The sequence below is a fragment of the Typopeltis vanoorti genome, chromosome 6 (genome assembly GCF_054136105.1).
Source record: "Typopeltis vanoorti isolate ZY-2024b chromosome 6, IOZ_Tvanoo_1.0, whole genome shotgun sequence".
Lineage (NCBI taxonomy): Eukaryota > Metazoa > Arthropoda > Arachnida > Uropygi > Thelyphonidae > Typopeltis > Typopeltis vanoorti.
Window position 1 is genome coordinate 114,750,120 of NC_143554.1, and position 15,869 is coordinate 114,765,988.

Below are 15,869 nucleotides of genomic sequence, written 5' to 3' on the forward strand. Positions count from 1 at the left end.
CTTTGTCTGAAAATATACAGTAGGTGTATATCTGATAAATGAATTTCATTGCCTGTATGAAGACCATCTCCCTGCTAATTGGATTGGAGACAAAAATGGCATAGAAAAGTACCTTGTGTTTTGGTCTCCTAAACAGAATTCCTGGATTGTCAACCTGGTTGGCTGAATGGATAGTCCTTCTATTTTCCTATCAACAGGCTACAGGTTGTTCAGATCACTATTGTGGTATGGACATTTATGAAAATTTTTAGATGAAAAACCATAAACAAGCAGAATTTTAAATTTAAATTGAATCAAAATAATCTCTAGATGCTTGGAAGAAAGTAAGGAATAAAGAATTCTAGAATTTAAGAAATCATTAAATTATTATTTCTCCGAACAGTATAACTTGATATTAATAATCTTGCCACCACTTGGTGTTCTTTACTCTGGTTATGAAGGGATCCACTGTATTTGTATATAAAGCATGTAAAAAGTTCTCATAGTTTTGTTAGATTTTATTTATTTTTGTTTAGCATATAGCAATCTACATGCAGTTATAAAGATACATAAGTCAGAATAAATATATAAAAAGTAAGTGACAAACAATTAGAATAAAACAAAGACACTTATACTTTCAACAAACAAAACACTTATAGGTTAAGATCAAGTTGTCTGATCCAGTCTATAACAGGTGTTGTCGCCTCCAGGAAGTCATTTCTTTGATTCGTAGTAGAGCATCGTTTCTTCATAGGTTTGGTGGTATTAAGTTACTCGGCATAGGGAGCCAGTAAACATGAGTTGTTTTTATGGTTCCAGTGATAAGGCGCATTGTGGTGTTAAGTTGGCGGTCAATTAGTTTGGTATGGCAGCTATTGAGCCAAACTGGAGCACATTACTCTGCCACCGAAAAAAACCAATCCGAGTACAGATGTTTGTAATGTGGTTGCTGCTGCACCCAAAGATGTGCCACATGTTTTCAGTGTGTTTCTTACATGATAAGGCACGATCAAGTGTAACTCCTAGATATTTAGGATATTTGTTATGGTGTAGAACTGAATTTCCAAATCAGATGTTTAGCTCGTCATGTGCCAGTTTATTGCTGAGATGGAATGTTGACACTTCAGTTTTACTTTGGCTTGGTTGCAGTCTCCATTTTTTAAAGTAGGTATGCATAGCAGCAAGGTCATTTGTGAGACTTTCTTCTGTCTCTCTTAGTTCTCTATTTCTGGTGGCTAGCACTATGTCATCTGCATAGCAGAATTTTCTAGATGCTGTATCTGGCAGGTCAGCTATATATAGGTTAAATAAGAGAGGAGGCCAGTACTGAGCCTTGTGGTAGGCCGTTGTTGAGTTTCTTCTTATTACTGATATTTTTGCTAGTGCATTGTTGATTTCCTCATTGCTGAAGGTTCTTGCATATTCTGATTTGTCTTGTAGGTTTGCCTTCTAGTCTCTGGCTTCTCTTTTAACACATTGGCATCTTGAAATTCTAGTAATGTGGTCCCTCAACTATTTTGATCCAGTGTTTTTGTCTTGCTGTGTCCAAGTCGTGGAGGAGATCTTCTGCAATTTCCAGATCACTGCTCTCCATAATTTTCTCATAGAGCTGTTCGTTATATCCAGGAATATACTCCTTTCTGTATCCCCTGGGGGTGTTTTTTTGGCTGTAGAAATGACAACATCCCCCCCCCCTACAAATTGATTGTAGTTATTGGGTACAGGAGGTATGAAACAAACACACTTGTCAAGGTCAATAGCATATTTTCCCAATCGGCTCTTTGAAAATTCCATCTCTGGTGAGGAATTGATCAGACAAGGTATTTTTATGCCCACATCAAGGAGAACCAGACAGTGTTGGCTGTGAGGGAAGTCACTGAGAACTCTTCTTTGAGTAGGTAGAGGTTCATTCATGTTATTAGAGGTGATGAAGCAGAGGTCAGGATTATAATCTCTTTTCCATGCTGCTGATCGGAAGGTGCCACGTTTTTTAGCGTTAAAGACCAAGTAGATATTGGAGGCCTCAACCCAGTCGGCAAGGGCTCTGCTGCGCGTGTGTGTGTGTGTGTGTGTATATATATATATATATATATATATATCATGCTACATATATAGTTGGGTGACTCAAAAGAGGGAGGACTTGTTGAGACCATTGAACATTTGGTGGCTTGTAGACATTAGCAAGCGTCAGTTCGCCCAACTTCGTCACGACCAAGCTGACATCATCATCGTTTGACAAGTTCGATCTGCTCGATGTTGTTGTGGATGTATGTTGCTACACCATATGCATGGTAGTAAGTTGCTCCTACAAGCTGGTAGCAGTATATTCTTCTTCAGTAGCATCATGTGTTTCCTGGAGGAGTACAATGTCTACATTTTGGTCAAGAAAGAATTTTGAAAGGTATTCACATTTTGATTTGCTAATTCCTTCAATGTTAAGATGACAGATTCGGATTTGGGGTCCGAGATTTCTAGTCAGTTGGTTCTTCAAACCATTCACTTCTAATTGCTACATGTAGTTAGTAGCCAGGCGATCCATGGATAGAATGGCTGCCAAGGTCGCTATAGTTCATTTAGTGTTATCCAGGGTGCACCACGAGGAGGCAAGGTAGGATTGCACCCCCAGTTAGATTATAGAGCTTCAAATGCAGTAATTTTTAGTTGGGTGTTGCTTTTATTAAATATGATGGAGAAAAACAACACAATATTACAACAGTGAAGTCTTGAAATGTCTTCCCATGAGATTTAAAATATTATATGATGGCTATGAATACTTCAAATTCATTCCAGGGCAATCATCAAGGTATACTTCATTGAATTCCCAAATGTATGCTTTTATTAAAATTTATCACAAACAGTATTCCACTCAGCCACATTAAGCAAGACAGATATTGCCTTGTCAAACTCTCAGAAAACAGATGTTGGCAAACTGTTTTATGGTTACACTGTGGTAATGTAACCATATTTGTCTTGCTGAGCTCTATGCTCAGATATGTTGATGATATATTTCCATTTGTCCCCATGGCTGCCAGACTTTAAATACATACCTAAGCCACATGAACAAACAACACAAATGCATCCAATTTATCATTAAGATTGAAAACAATAACAACACTCCTCCTTTTCTGAATGTGCTTGTTGCACATCTTCCCTCAGACTGTCTTTCCTTCATGGTCCACTGTAAACCTACATATGCAGGCCAATATATACACAAAGACTCGCACTACCATCTAACATAAAAACTAGGGAACATTAGAGCCCTAACAGTTTACTCTGATAAGCAGATATTGAAGAATGAGTATCAGGTTATAAGCAAAACTTGATCCAGCATTGAATGAAAGCTGCTGCTTCATTACAGGATGCCTGAAACCAACACCACTAAAAGACCTGTATACTTTGGCTGGTATTGCACCCCCCTTCACTTCAAAGATCTGCATTCTCAGCTGATGAAAGAAGCAGACAATGAATGATGAATGCCACCCACTATTCGACCAGACCGCAGTGCCCCAAAGACTAAGATCCCGAAATAGCTTCCTGGCAACTGTTGAACTACCTAAAAAACCTCCCAGAGACAAGACTTCAACAATGTCTTGCACTATATCCTGAAAATAATACTGATATTCCAATAGCCGAACATCTTCCATGTGGTGCACTTGGACTGGAATACTTGAAAAAGCCTCAACAGACTGCAAACAACAGGACACTGCAAACAAAACCTCATCAAATGGGGCTACCTCACTGGCCCAGATAATTGTGAGTGTGGGACAACCCATGGAACACCTTCTTGCTTGCCCCTTTCTTCCATCACTTTGCACAAAAGAGGACCACCTTATATCCTGCACAGAAAGAGCAGTTGATTGTGCAAGATACTGGAGGAACATCTGACTATATCTATTGTATATAAGTTATGTATAGTTTCCTTTTTTCATATTTAATTATTATTTCCCTGTATAATTCGCGTACCAAATCTAAGCTGATTTCATTGTAGTTTATCCTAATTTGGTGTAAATCATGTTGTTCCCCTTACTTACTACTTGTGTTTGGATACGAAATAAAAAGCAAAACTTTATAAAGAATGGCTAAAACAGGGTCCTTCACAAGAATGCTAACAAAAATAAAGATTAATTATGATAAAGCCATAGCCATTTTGTACATTAGAGGAATATCTGAAAAAAAATATAGAGAGAACACTACAAAAATACATTAAAAGGGCCTTCTCAGCTCTTCTAAAGATTTTCCCCACCCCATCCAGGGATATAAGTGCACCTGATTTACATGGGGGGGGGAAAGAGGATGTACAATTCCAATAACAAAAGACTATAAATGACACACTAAATTCCTTCACTATGGAAAGAAGGGCCTTTTCTATCATGCACTTCAAACATGCTCCAGAATTGATTGGAAAGACACAGTCTTTACATCATACCAAAATGTAGTATAAAGGAAAATTCAAATAAGCTTATGAGATGCTCATTCATCATCCTTATCTTAAGAATGATGGATTGGTAGTTCCAAAAGTCTGGAAGACTCGGTCAACAGACAACAAATGGAACCCAAAAGTAACAGGACTGTAGAGCATTTATTTAAATAGTTAATGATGTAGTTCCATCTTAATTATTAATTTCTTTATTAAAAATTTAAATGGTAATTTTAAATTTAAAAATGTTACTTTCCTTGCCAGAGGTCAGTCTAGTAAACAATTAAGAGTAGTTACGCTATGGCTTACTAAGGTGTATCGTAATGTAGCTTATGTTTTACTGCATATATATATATATTTATCCCTGATGACAGTCTTGATATAGAGGTTGAAATGTCAAGAGTTATTTTATCTTTGTTTTAGGTAAAGTAATTGCTCTAACATGGATTGTTTCCATAATTACTACACAATGAAAGCTGTTTGCTGGCAGTCATTGTCAGCTGTGCTGATATCCATTTTTGTTGAAGCATCCGTTGATTTCTAAAATAGATTTTTCTAAATGTCCAGAATATCTTGAACGTTGGTATACTGCTGCACTAATTTTATTCCATTTTTTGAATACAGTTGTTTTGGAATCTTGTGAGCCAATGCATGATTCTCATTAGAATTACCAAAATAGTAAGTTATTTTTGAATAACTACTGCTAATTTGTGCATGTGACTTTTATCCTTTATTTTTAGTCATTCCATTGATTGCAGTGGTGGCATCGCAGCTGATTGGCCTTCATCTCTTCCATAATGAAGAAATGAAAGCCAGTCAACTACATTGGTAGGAGTAATGATTTCTGATACTGATTCTTATGGAGTGTCTCTTGACTCATGTCGGTTTAGCTGCCATTCATGTGGATTGTTCAGAGTTCATATGAATGCAGATGAATTATTCTCTGGTGCAACATTTGTCACTGGCCTTTACCTTCCTGTTTCGTCATGCTGTTTTATGACATTGTTTATAAAGGTGTTTTCAGTGTGTCATCAGTCACTGCTGCCACTTTGCTTGTCTCAGTTTTTTAATGTGTGGATTAAAAATAAAATTAATGAACAAAAATGTTCAAACACAAACGGAAACCCAAGAAAAGTGAATGTGAAAAAATTGCCATAGCTTTTTATGTAATATGCAGACATATGAAAACACTTGTAATTGATATAATATTTATTGTAGTAAGCAGATTTTTAAGGATCTTATAGATCAGCATTTCCCAAACTATGTTCCATGGAACGCTGTTGTTCTGCGGAAAGTGAATAAGTGTTCTGTGAAAAATTCTCAAAATTGATATGAGCTTGGAATGGTTTTAAATGCTGTGACAAGTTCAACATGTTTGAAAATCAGGTGCCCCTCACTTTGCATGTGGATTGTACTATTAAGGCCAGCGCTCGCTTGCATTGACTCAGCTGCCCGCAGTTGTTGACACCTTTGAGTGCAAGTGAAGTATGGAGGCATCTTTCTAGGAAATGTACGGTCACAAGCAAGGTCAATGTGATGTACTGCTGTCTGGCATGCCTGTAATGTGCATCACATTTTTGCGATACAATTCAGCCTGCTGCAGCGATAGTGTGTGCTTAGCTTTAAGTTGAATACGAGACTGATGATACTCAACTCTAACCAAGGTGTTCCATTAAAATTTCAGGATTTGTGAAGTGTTTCGTTATAGGAAAAGTTTGAGAAATGCTGCTATAGATCATTCAAAGTTTATCAATACTGTGAAATGACTGTTTTCATTGAGACTGTGCATTTCATGTGCTCTCTGTGTATTTTCAGAAAATAAGTGCATATTTTATTGTATAAGATTCTGTGGGGGTAGGAAATTCTAGAAATATTTTATCTGGTATTTAACTTCAAACAAAGATGGCAAATAGAAACTATTTTTTTTATTTTGACTAGTTTTGTAAAATGCTTTGTTTCACTTTGAAAAAATAACATGAATAAACTAAAATAAACTAGAAAACAAGTAAAAAAAAACAGTTAACATCTCTAGTAAAAATATTTGAACTCGTTTCAACAATGGAAATCTCCTGTCTTAATGATACTACACTTTCATTTGACTTTCACTTAATACCTTCTATTGGAATGCAGTCCAGTAATGCCTTTTGCAAATATCCCTTGAGTATTTCCTGTACACTTTTGTTGTCATCTTTTCCCTTTGGTTTGGAATGCGATGGTACTTTTTAAGCTTGTCACAACCTGGTCTTTAGGTCTTATCTTAACTGAACACCTCACATTCTTAGCCACCTCCTAGATTAAAAATGACTACATAATCACTCTCTCCTAATGAGGAATAGAGCTGCATGCTCTTACTACCATGGTTGTAAACAAATCCTCTGATGCTGTTACCAGATCCAACACCTCAAACCTTTGGTCCCCTTGTTACCTGCAGAGTTAGGTCATTCTCTCTCTCTCTCTGCAAAAATTCCATTCTTTTCTCCCATATATTTGTTCCTCCTTCCAGTTTGTGTGTCAATATTGTGGGCACACAAACTGGGAGAAACAAATCCTTATACTGCCTTAATAATTACTTGTCCCATACTCCCATAATGGTTACTTGCCTTTCTCTGTGCCCACTTAACTATTGCCAATGCATCTGGCTATATATTTTGTCTTGTTGGCATTTGTTTCATTCTAGGTTAAGGCCATTAATAGGTAAGTAAACATAGTATTCATCCTCTCTCTTTCTCTCTCTCTGTGTTTATTGTTAAACCAATCCTCTCATGACATGTCCTTTCTGCCAATTGAAATCTGGTTGTGAAATCAGCAGGCACCTTTCAAAGAGCCTTTCTAGGAGGGGAAATGCCAGTTAAATTACTAGGTGATCTTTGCCAGGCTGTCTATACCTTTGACTATTGGCCGGATAGTCGAAGGTAAAAACACACCATTCTGACTGATAGTCAAAGATATGGAAGGCACAGCAATGAGCTCACCATTATCTCCCCCCCCCCATTGCTAACATTTTAAATGGAATGTTTTGAGCAACATGCTCTAGATTCCTCTCCTTTAAAACACAAAGTCTGACTTAGATATGTTGACAATGTTTTTGCTATCTGGCCCCATGGCTGCCAGTCATTTGACACTTTCCTCAGCTACCTCAACAAACGAATACAGTTCACCGTTGAGATTGAAAAGCAGAACACACTTCAGTTTCTAGATACATGTCACACTGTTTCCATCTGGTCGTTCCTTCACTGTTTATTGGAAACCGACACATACTGGCCAATATATACACATAAACTCCTACCACCACCACCACTCAACACAAAAACTAGGTGTCATTAATACTCTAAAAAACAGATCTTTGAGGATTTGCTCCAATGAACAAGTGCTTAAAGATGAATTTAAAGTTATCAGCAACACTTTCCTAAAAAATGGTTACAGCCAAAATACTATCAACAAAATTCTCTACAAGACTCACTTAAAAACAAAGATAAACTTGACTACAATAAAACTGTAACTATTCCATACATTAAAAGGACATCGGATAAAATAAACAGAATACTACAGAAATAGAACCTTAAAGCCACCTTTAAACCGCCTACAAAATTAAAGAGCTTACTCAACTCATCCAAAGACCTTCCTTGGAGTAATACCATATTTATTGCACCTGTAATCTACCCTATATAGGGGAAACAGGATACACAATTCCTATCAGACCAAAGGAACATAAATTACACATTAAATATAATAACTATGGTGAAGCTGGCCTTTCTGATCATGCCCTGAACATTTTACATGGAATTGACTGGAAAAGCACCTGTTGTTTACACCACACCAAAACATGGTATGAATGTAAATTTAAGGAAGCCTGTGAGATTTTATTTATTTTCACTAGAGGTCATGCCAGTACAATAACCATTGATCAAATCATTGTCTCTTTAGCATACTGTGTGAAATGTAATTCAGCTTGTCTCTGTATATATGTATATACTCCAGATGATGACTTTAATATGAAGGTCTAAATGTTGGGAAATTAAAATAGTTATTTATAACACTGTTGTAGAGTCTATAATTTGTCTAAAATGAATAAACAAAAGATATATATAATCAATAAAAATAGAAAAAAAAAATCCCATAGCCCACCTGCTGGTTAAAGATTTTTTTCTAAACCCTTTTACAAATAAAACCTTTCATGTGTGGGAGCCACATTAAAGAAAAAAAAATGCATTTCAGGAGTGGTGGTGAAGATTTTGAAAAAATTGGATAGGCCTCGCATTCAGAAATGGGTTAACAGTGAATCTCTACTTTGCAACTAACAGCATGGATTTACTAAGGGAAGGTCATATTTTAGCAACTTGCTCACATTCTGTAATAATGTTACCATTGAACTAGACAAGAGGTATAGATACACCATGATATAATAAATTTAGTTTAATCCTTTATCCAAGTGTAAGCAAACAAAGTTTGTGCCTGAAGTATCTTCAGGACTGAGGCAACTTGTGGTAAAGGTGGCCCAAGCTCTCATCACTCCTTGTCTTAGTATCTCCCATAATGCAAAGCATATCTCCTTGTGGACATGTATAATGCTATGCATTAAGGGAACGGCCACTACCCAGACTGGTTTTGATCTTTATTGAGGTCTCGTCAGTGGGAGCCAGGCCCAGAAGTGGTGATTCTAAGGCAGAAGCAATGGAGGAGTCGTATTTACCTATATGAGTTGCCAAAAGGTGTCTCACCTAATCATTAAATTACTCTGGATTTAGAGAAAGATGTTGGAAGTTTTTTATCTCTAAATCTAGAGTAACCATTGGATGTTGCGAATGCAAACAGTGTGAATGAATTCAAGAATAAGTATGATAGCTGGTGCATGTAGTATGTGGCCTCTCTCAATTAGTCCCTTACTCACTGGAGGTCTCTATTAATAATAATAAATGCACTTGTAATGATCAATCACTGACATCTTATTCTATTTACTCACCACATGCCATAAGAGAACATAGAAATTGTCTTTGCTGTGCAACTCTTACTCATCTTCTGGGAATGACTCAGTACATACCCACCTCCATGGTGGAAGTGCACTTATAGTCATCATTAAAATATGATGAACTGTTAGGAAGATTCTTTGGTCATCTTTACAAAATAATTTTTGTTAAGATGAGAAGTCCTTTTTGTAAATACAAGAAATTTTGCAGCGATGATTCAGGATCATCCCTGCAAAATTTTCCTCACATGTGTTTTATAAGATCTTGTCGACTTGGATGTTTCTATCATATATTCTCTTCTTCTATTTTTCATACTTGCACACTACACTCCTTCAGCCTGTTTTCATATGCATAACTCCATAGTGCATATATCATCTAAGTGATAACAATAATAATTATAATAACTGAAAATAATAGACTGGCAGTAATGTTTCCATATTTCAGTAAAGCAAATTAACTTGGTAATTTAGTTTAATTATTCATTTTCTCACTTGAGTTTAGATGTAAGGTCCAAAAACAAATTATAATAGGAGTGTAGAAAGAAAGAAAACATGAACCATTAAGCTATTACAAATGAAAATGACTGAAATATTTTGAATTATAAAAGCTATATAAAATAGTTAAAATTTAATCACAGCTGTTTTTAACCATAGAACACTAAATTCAAAGAGAATCTTTCCTGACATATTTTTCAGTACTGTAATCAGTTTTTTTTTTTTTTTTTAAATTAAAGTTTAAGAGAGAAAGTTAAAGATACTTCATGCATATACTTTGGTTTGCATACACTTGGATATAGGATTAAACAAGCATATAATTTTTTGGCAAATGTAATTTACCTTGCAACCAAGTGAAAACACTTGCTGTGACTTTCTCTTATCCAGAGTATTTTAATAATGAGATGATACACCTATTTACTTCTTGTATATGGAACATATGAATTCTACATTAACTCAGCTCTAGTGTTTTCCTGTACCTGGTTCCCACTTTGGCCTCAAATGTGAAAACCAGTCTGCATTGTCACTCTCCCCTAATGCTTAGCATTATGCACATCCAGAAAAGAAGTGTGCTTTGCATTATGGGATACTAAGCAATTGATGTGAAGTCATTGGCCTCTATGTACAAATAATTGTAAGAACTTTTTGCTTACACTTAGGTAAAGGATTAAAAAGATATGACTTGTTGGCAAGTATAATATATAATATATTTTATGACAAAGTGAAAAAATTGTTCTCTTCTAGAGAACAAACACATGTACATTTTTTCAATAGATTTCTTCTTTCTCAGTCCTTACTCGTACCTTACATATGGCTTTGATATGATATAGGATCTTGGACTATTCATGTCTGGGTTTAAAAAAAAATAATAATAAACTATATATATTTGACATACTGCAAAAATGGCATGTGAAGCTGTTTAACTGAAATTAAGTTATATAGCTTCACATATCAAATGGGATCTTTTTTTATTGTTATCATCATCATCATCAAATTCCTGCCATGTACCCTCAAGGGGTGTACAGGATATGACAGTACTACATGAAAAATTTACATCATTACTAACTTCCTATCTACAATTTTCCTCCAAATCAGTCTGTTACTTGTCAAGACTCCAACATTATCAGATCTTATATTTCTATCGTCTAAGGCACTTTGTACCGTATCAATCCACCTATATCTTGGTCTTCCTCTGTGTCGTTTTCCTGCCAACAGGCAGAGAACACTTGTTTTGCTAAACTTTCCCATTCTATTTAAGTGACCATACCACCTGAGATTAGCTCTGCTAACGCATTCCTGGATGCTGACAATGTCAAGTTCTTTCCTAATATCCTCATTTTTAATATGATATTGCCATTGATGCCATCTGTTCACGCCTCTAATCTTTCTCAGGACTCTCATATCTGCAGTCTCTAGTCTTTGGTCAAGTGTTTTACTTCTGACCCAGCTCTCAGATCCATAAGTTAAAACTGGTTTGAACACTGTCTTGCATACCGCTAATTTATAGTGTTCCGACTAATTTCTTTCTTATTCCATATGAATTTATACAGTTGACTTCCCACCATACCAGCTTTGCTGATTCTGTTGTCTATTTCTATATTTAATTTACCATCTTCAGTAAAAATCGTGCCTAAGTAGTTGAAATGTTTAACTTGTTCCACAGGTTCTCCATTCACAACACAGTTGACATTTTCAATGATTCTGCCTATTTTCATTGTCTTTGTCTTTTTATTGCTGACCTTCATACCATATCTATTACAACAGCTATTCAATTTAGTCAGAGAATCTTGCAGACTTGTAGCGGATTTATTTAGAAGTATAACATCATCCGCATAAAGCAAAGAGCTGACATTAACATCTCCAATTTTGATATCAGGTTTAATACCACATTCCTTCATAATGTGATCCATATAGATAATGAATAACAAAGGGGATAATGTACATCCTTGTCTCACACCAGATTTAACATTAAACCATCTTCCTGTACTTCCTTCAATTCTAACTGCTGACTTACAACTCAAATACAGACTAAGTATTGCTTGATATAATGCCCCATCGACACCATATAACTGCAGCGTATTGAATAGCTTCTCTCTTGGCACCTTGTCATATGCCTTTTCCAAATCGACAACTTAAATACAGATCTTTGTTGTATTCCCATGCTTTCTCGACTATTTGTCGTAAAGTGAAGATCTGATCCTGACAGCCTCTATTTGGCCTGAATCCAGCTTGTTCTTCACCAAGCTTTTCTTCCACAATTCTTCTCAACCGTTTCTCAAGTATACTTGCATAGATCTTGCCAGGAACACTCAGTAGGGAAATACCTCTGTAATTCTCACATTCAGTTTTATTTCCCTTTTTATATATGGGTACTATGAGAGCTCTACTCCAATCATCGAGAATTCGTCCCTCTGTCCAGACTTGCTGAACTATGCAGTGCAGCCACTGTAAGACTTTTATACCACCATACTTCAGCATTTCTGGTCGAATATCATCTACTCCTGCTGCCTTTCCACATTTCAAGCCTTTGATGGCTTTTTCTACTTCAAGTATGGATATGTATTCCTGACTGCATGCCTGGTCATTGTTTTTTATCACTGTGCTGTCATCACTGCTTGTTTCATTTAGCAGTTTTTCAAAGTAATTACTCCATACTTCAAGGATATCTTTTTCTCCTGTTTTCATGTCACCTTTATCATCTCTAACTCCTTTTACAGCACTCTTTCCTCCATTACTAAGCTTCTTCAACACCCTCCAGAATATTTTGCCACCTACTTGATATTTATTTTCTATATTCTTGCCAAAGTCCTCCCATGACTTTAGCTTTCTTACATTTGTTTCTGTATTCTGTAAGAGTAAAAGCTGACGTATTTGCCAGGAACTTTTGATATGCTTTCTTCTTTTCCTTCACTGCCTCTTTAACTTCCTGTGTCCACCAGGGAGTTCTAATTTTTTTATCCTTGCACACAACCTCACCACATGCCTCTCTGGCAGAATCAATCAATGTTTTTTTAAGAGTTTGCCACTGAATCTCCAAGGTTTGATTCCTGTTCTCAAACTCTTTCATTTTCTTTTCAATAATCTTTCTGTATTTTAGTCTACAGTTCACATCTGAGAGCTGCTCAACTTTTATTCGCTTTAAAACTTTCTTAAATGTTATTCTTTTCAATATGAAATTCAATTTTATCCTGCTCAAGACTAAATAGTGATCACTTCCAATTTCAAATCCTCTGTACACTCTGGTGTCCTGCACCAGGGAAAAAACATCACTATCAACAATAACATAGTCAATGAGACTTTTCTTATTCCTAACCTCTTCTCTCCATGTGAATTTGTGCACATTTTTATGTTGGAACATGGTGTTAGTAATAACCAGTCCATGTCCTGAGCAGAAATCCAACAGATATTTGCCATTATTATTAGCTTTGCTCTTTTCTCTAAATTTTCCCAAAATATTTTTGTATGTCTCACAATCATTTTCTACTCTGCTATTTAGACCCCCAACAAGGACCAACTTTTCCTTTTTCATTGTGTGAGTTGCTTTTTCTAAAGCCTCAAAAAAATTCCTCCACTTCTACCTTCTTAGAACCTTCTGTGGGATCATAGGCACAAATAAGTCTCATTGTCCAGTTCCCCATTCTCATATTTGCCCACATTACTCTACTTGAGACTGACTGCCATTCAAGAAGATTAGCCTCGTATTTTGTGTTGAATACTATGGCTACTCCTTCTTTTCCTTGATTGTCATTGCCTGAATATAACATTTTGTATTTATTGCTCAGAAAGATCTCACCAGTTTTGGTCTTTTTTGTTTCAGTCATCCCTATTATGTCGATCTGGTACTTATCTAATTCCTCAGCTAGCTCCATTTCTTTGCCATTCAGGCTTCTTACGTTGATAGTACCGATCTTTAACTCTGGTGATGTTGAGTTGGGGTTTGTTTTCAGATTTGTTCCAGTAGCTGACTTTTCGCTGTTTGCCCTGGTTCCCTGGTGAAAACAACGGGGGCCTTGTTTAACCGGGCGATGCCCCAGCCAGCATGAAATTTTGTCATGTTGTACCATCATTTTTTATTTTGGTTTAACCAATAAGAATACAATTTGGTCGGCTAAATCCCAAATTGCCAGCCCATCCTCGTTCGTTCGGTATCAAAGTAGATACCCATCAGGGTGCACCACGAGAAGGTGAGGATTAAACGTTAGGTCAGAAGCCCTGGTCGGTTCTTCGCATTCCTTTAAAGGCTATGTGGAGGTCTCCTCTCAGTTATACAGCTTTGACCCTTAAGCACCCCTTTTTTTTTTTTTATTGTATGTTTTATTGTATATTTTGTATGTCTCACAATCATTTCCTACTCTGCTATTTAGATCCCCAACTAGGACCAACTTTTCCTTTTTCATTGTGTGAGTTGCTTTTTCTAAAGCCTCAAAAAAATTCCTCCACTTCTAACTTAGTAGAACCTTCTCTGAGACCATAGGCACAAAGAAGTCTCATTGTCCAGTTTTTTATTGTTTTATTTATTTATTTTTAAACTAAAACAGTATCTTTCTTATGATGTTAGTGTAATAACTTGAAGATGTCGGTTAGATTGCATAGTTAAATGTAGAAATGTCTTATTTTTCCATTTTATAAGTTCTTCAGTATCTAAGTTATTTCATTGTTAATATGTAAATTTTAAACTAAAAAGTTGTAATGTTTTCATTTTACAAAAGGTAATATTTTATGAACATTCTGATAATAATGGTTAAGTATTGCAATTACATCTTGTGTCCTACTAAATTTCTAGGTTTTTGAAACTGAACGATAAATTTACAGATTTTATTACTTTTTCCCTTTCTCATCTTTAGTGTGGAAGTGATTCGATTCTGTCATAGCTTGTGGATTAATTGGGATGAGAAAATGTATTATATGCCAAAGGATGCTCCAGCTAGAGCTCGGACAACTACTCTTAATGAGGAATTGGGCCAGATAGAGTACATTTTTTCTGATAAAACAGGTACCTTAACACAGAATATCATGGCTTTTAGTAAGTGCTCTATAGGTGGTCATCTCTTTGGTGAAGTTATTGATGAAGTAACAAAGGAACCAATTGAAATTACTGAGGTAAATTTGCAGTTTTTTATTATTTTTTTTTAAGATAATGACACAAGTAAATAATCCAGAGTCAAAATGCATATCATTACAATAATTTAGAATATCTTGAGCATAATTTTATGCAGCTCCTTTTAAGATAATATTTGGTTATTAATCATATATTGGGTTTTATCCTTTATCCAAGTGCTAGCAAACAAAGTTGTGCCTGAAGCACTTTCAGGACTAGGGCAACTCGTGGTAAAGGTGGTATAAGTTCTCATCATAGCATTATACTTTGCATTATGAGAGATATTAAGGCAAGTGATGAGAACTTATACCATCTTTACCAATAGTTGCCCCAGTCCTGAAAGTATTTCAGACACAAACTTTGTTTGCTAACACTTGTATAAAGGATAAAACTCAATATATAATTAGTAGCATACCCATGTGAAAAAATTTTCATAAACTTATCTCTAATCCAGAGAATTTTAATAATAGGGTGTGACACCCTTTGGCAATTCATATAGATAAATATGACTTCTCCTATACTTCCACCTTAATAACACCACCTCTGGGTCTGGCTCCCACTGATGACACCTCAATAAAGGTTGAAACTTGAAACCGGTCTGGGTAGTGGCCCTTCCCATAATGCATAGCATTATACATGTCTACAAGGAGATGTGGTTTGCATTATGGGAGATACTAAGGCAAGTGATGAGAACTTATACCACCTTTACAATGAGTTGCCCCAGTCCTGAAAGTACTTCAGGCGTGAACTTTGTTTGCTAACACTTGGATAAAGGATAAAACCTAATATAAAATTAGTAGCATAGCCAAGTGAAAAAAACTTCCATAATATTTGGTTAGTAGCACTTATTGGATATAGAGCTACCCAAATCAAATCATTATAATGTTTTCTACTCTACAATTTTTATTTTTCAACTT

General features: G+C 35.8%; 1 protein-coding gene across 3 annotated transcripts in view; it reads left to right on the forward strand.

Annotated features, from left to right (window-relative positions):
- Positions 1-15,869, forward strand: part of LOC150105831 (phospholipid-transporting ATPase ID-like) — a 311,509-nt gene that overhangs the window by 150,064 nt on the left and 145,576 nt on the right. For all 3 annotated transcript variants that reach the window (XM_090394368.1, XM_090394369.1, XM_090394370.1), the window contains one exon: positions 14,699-14,954. In XM_090394368.1, the coding sequence (XP_090250494.1) occupies positions 14,699-14,954 (256 nt within the window). The remainder of the gene's footprint in view (positions 1-14,698; positions 14,955-15,869) is intronic.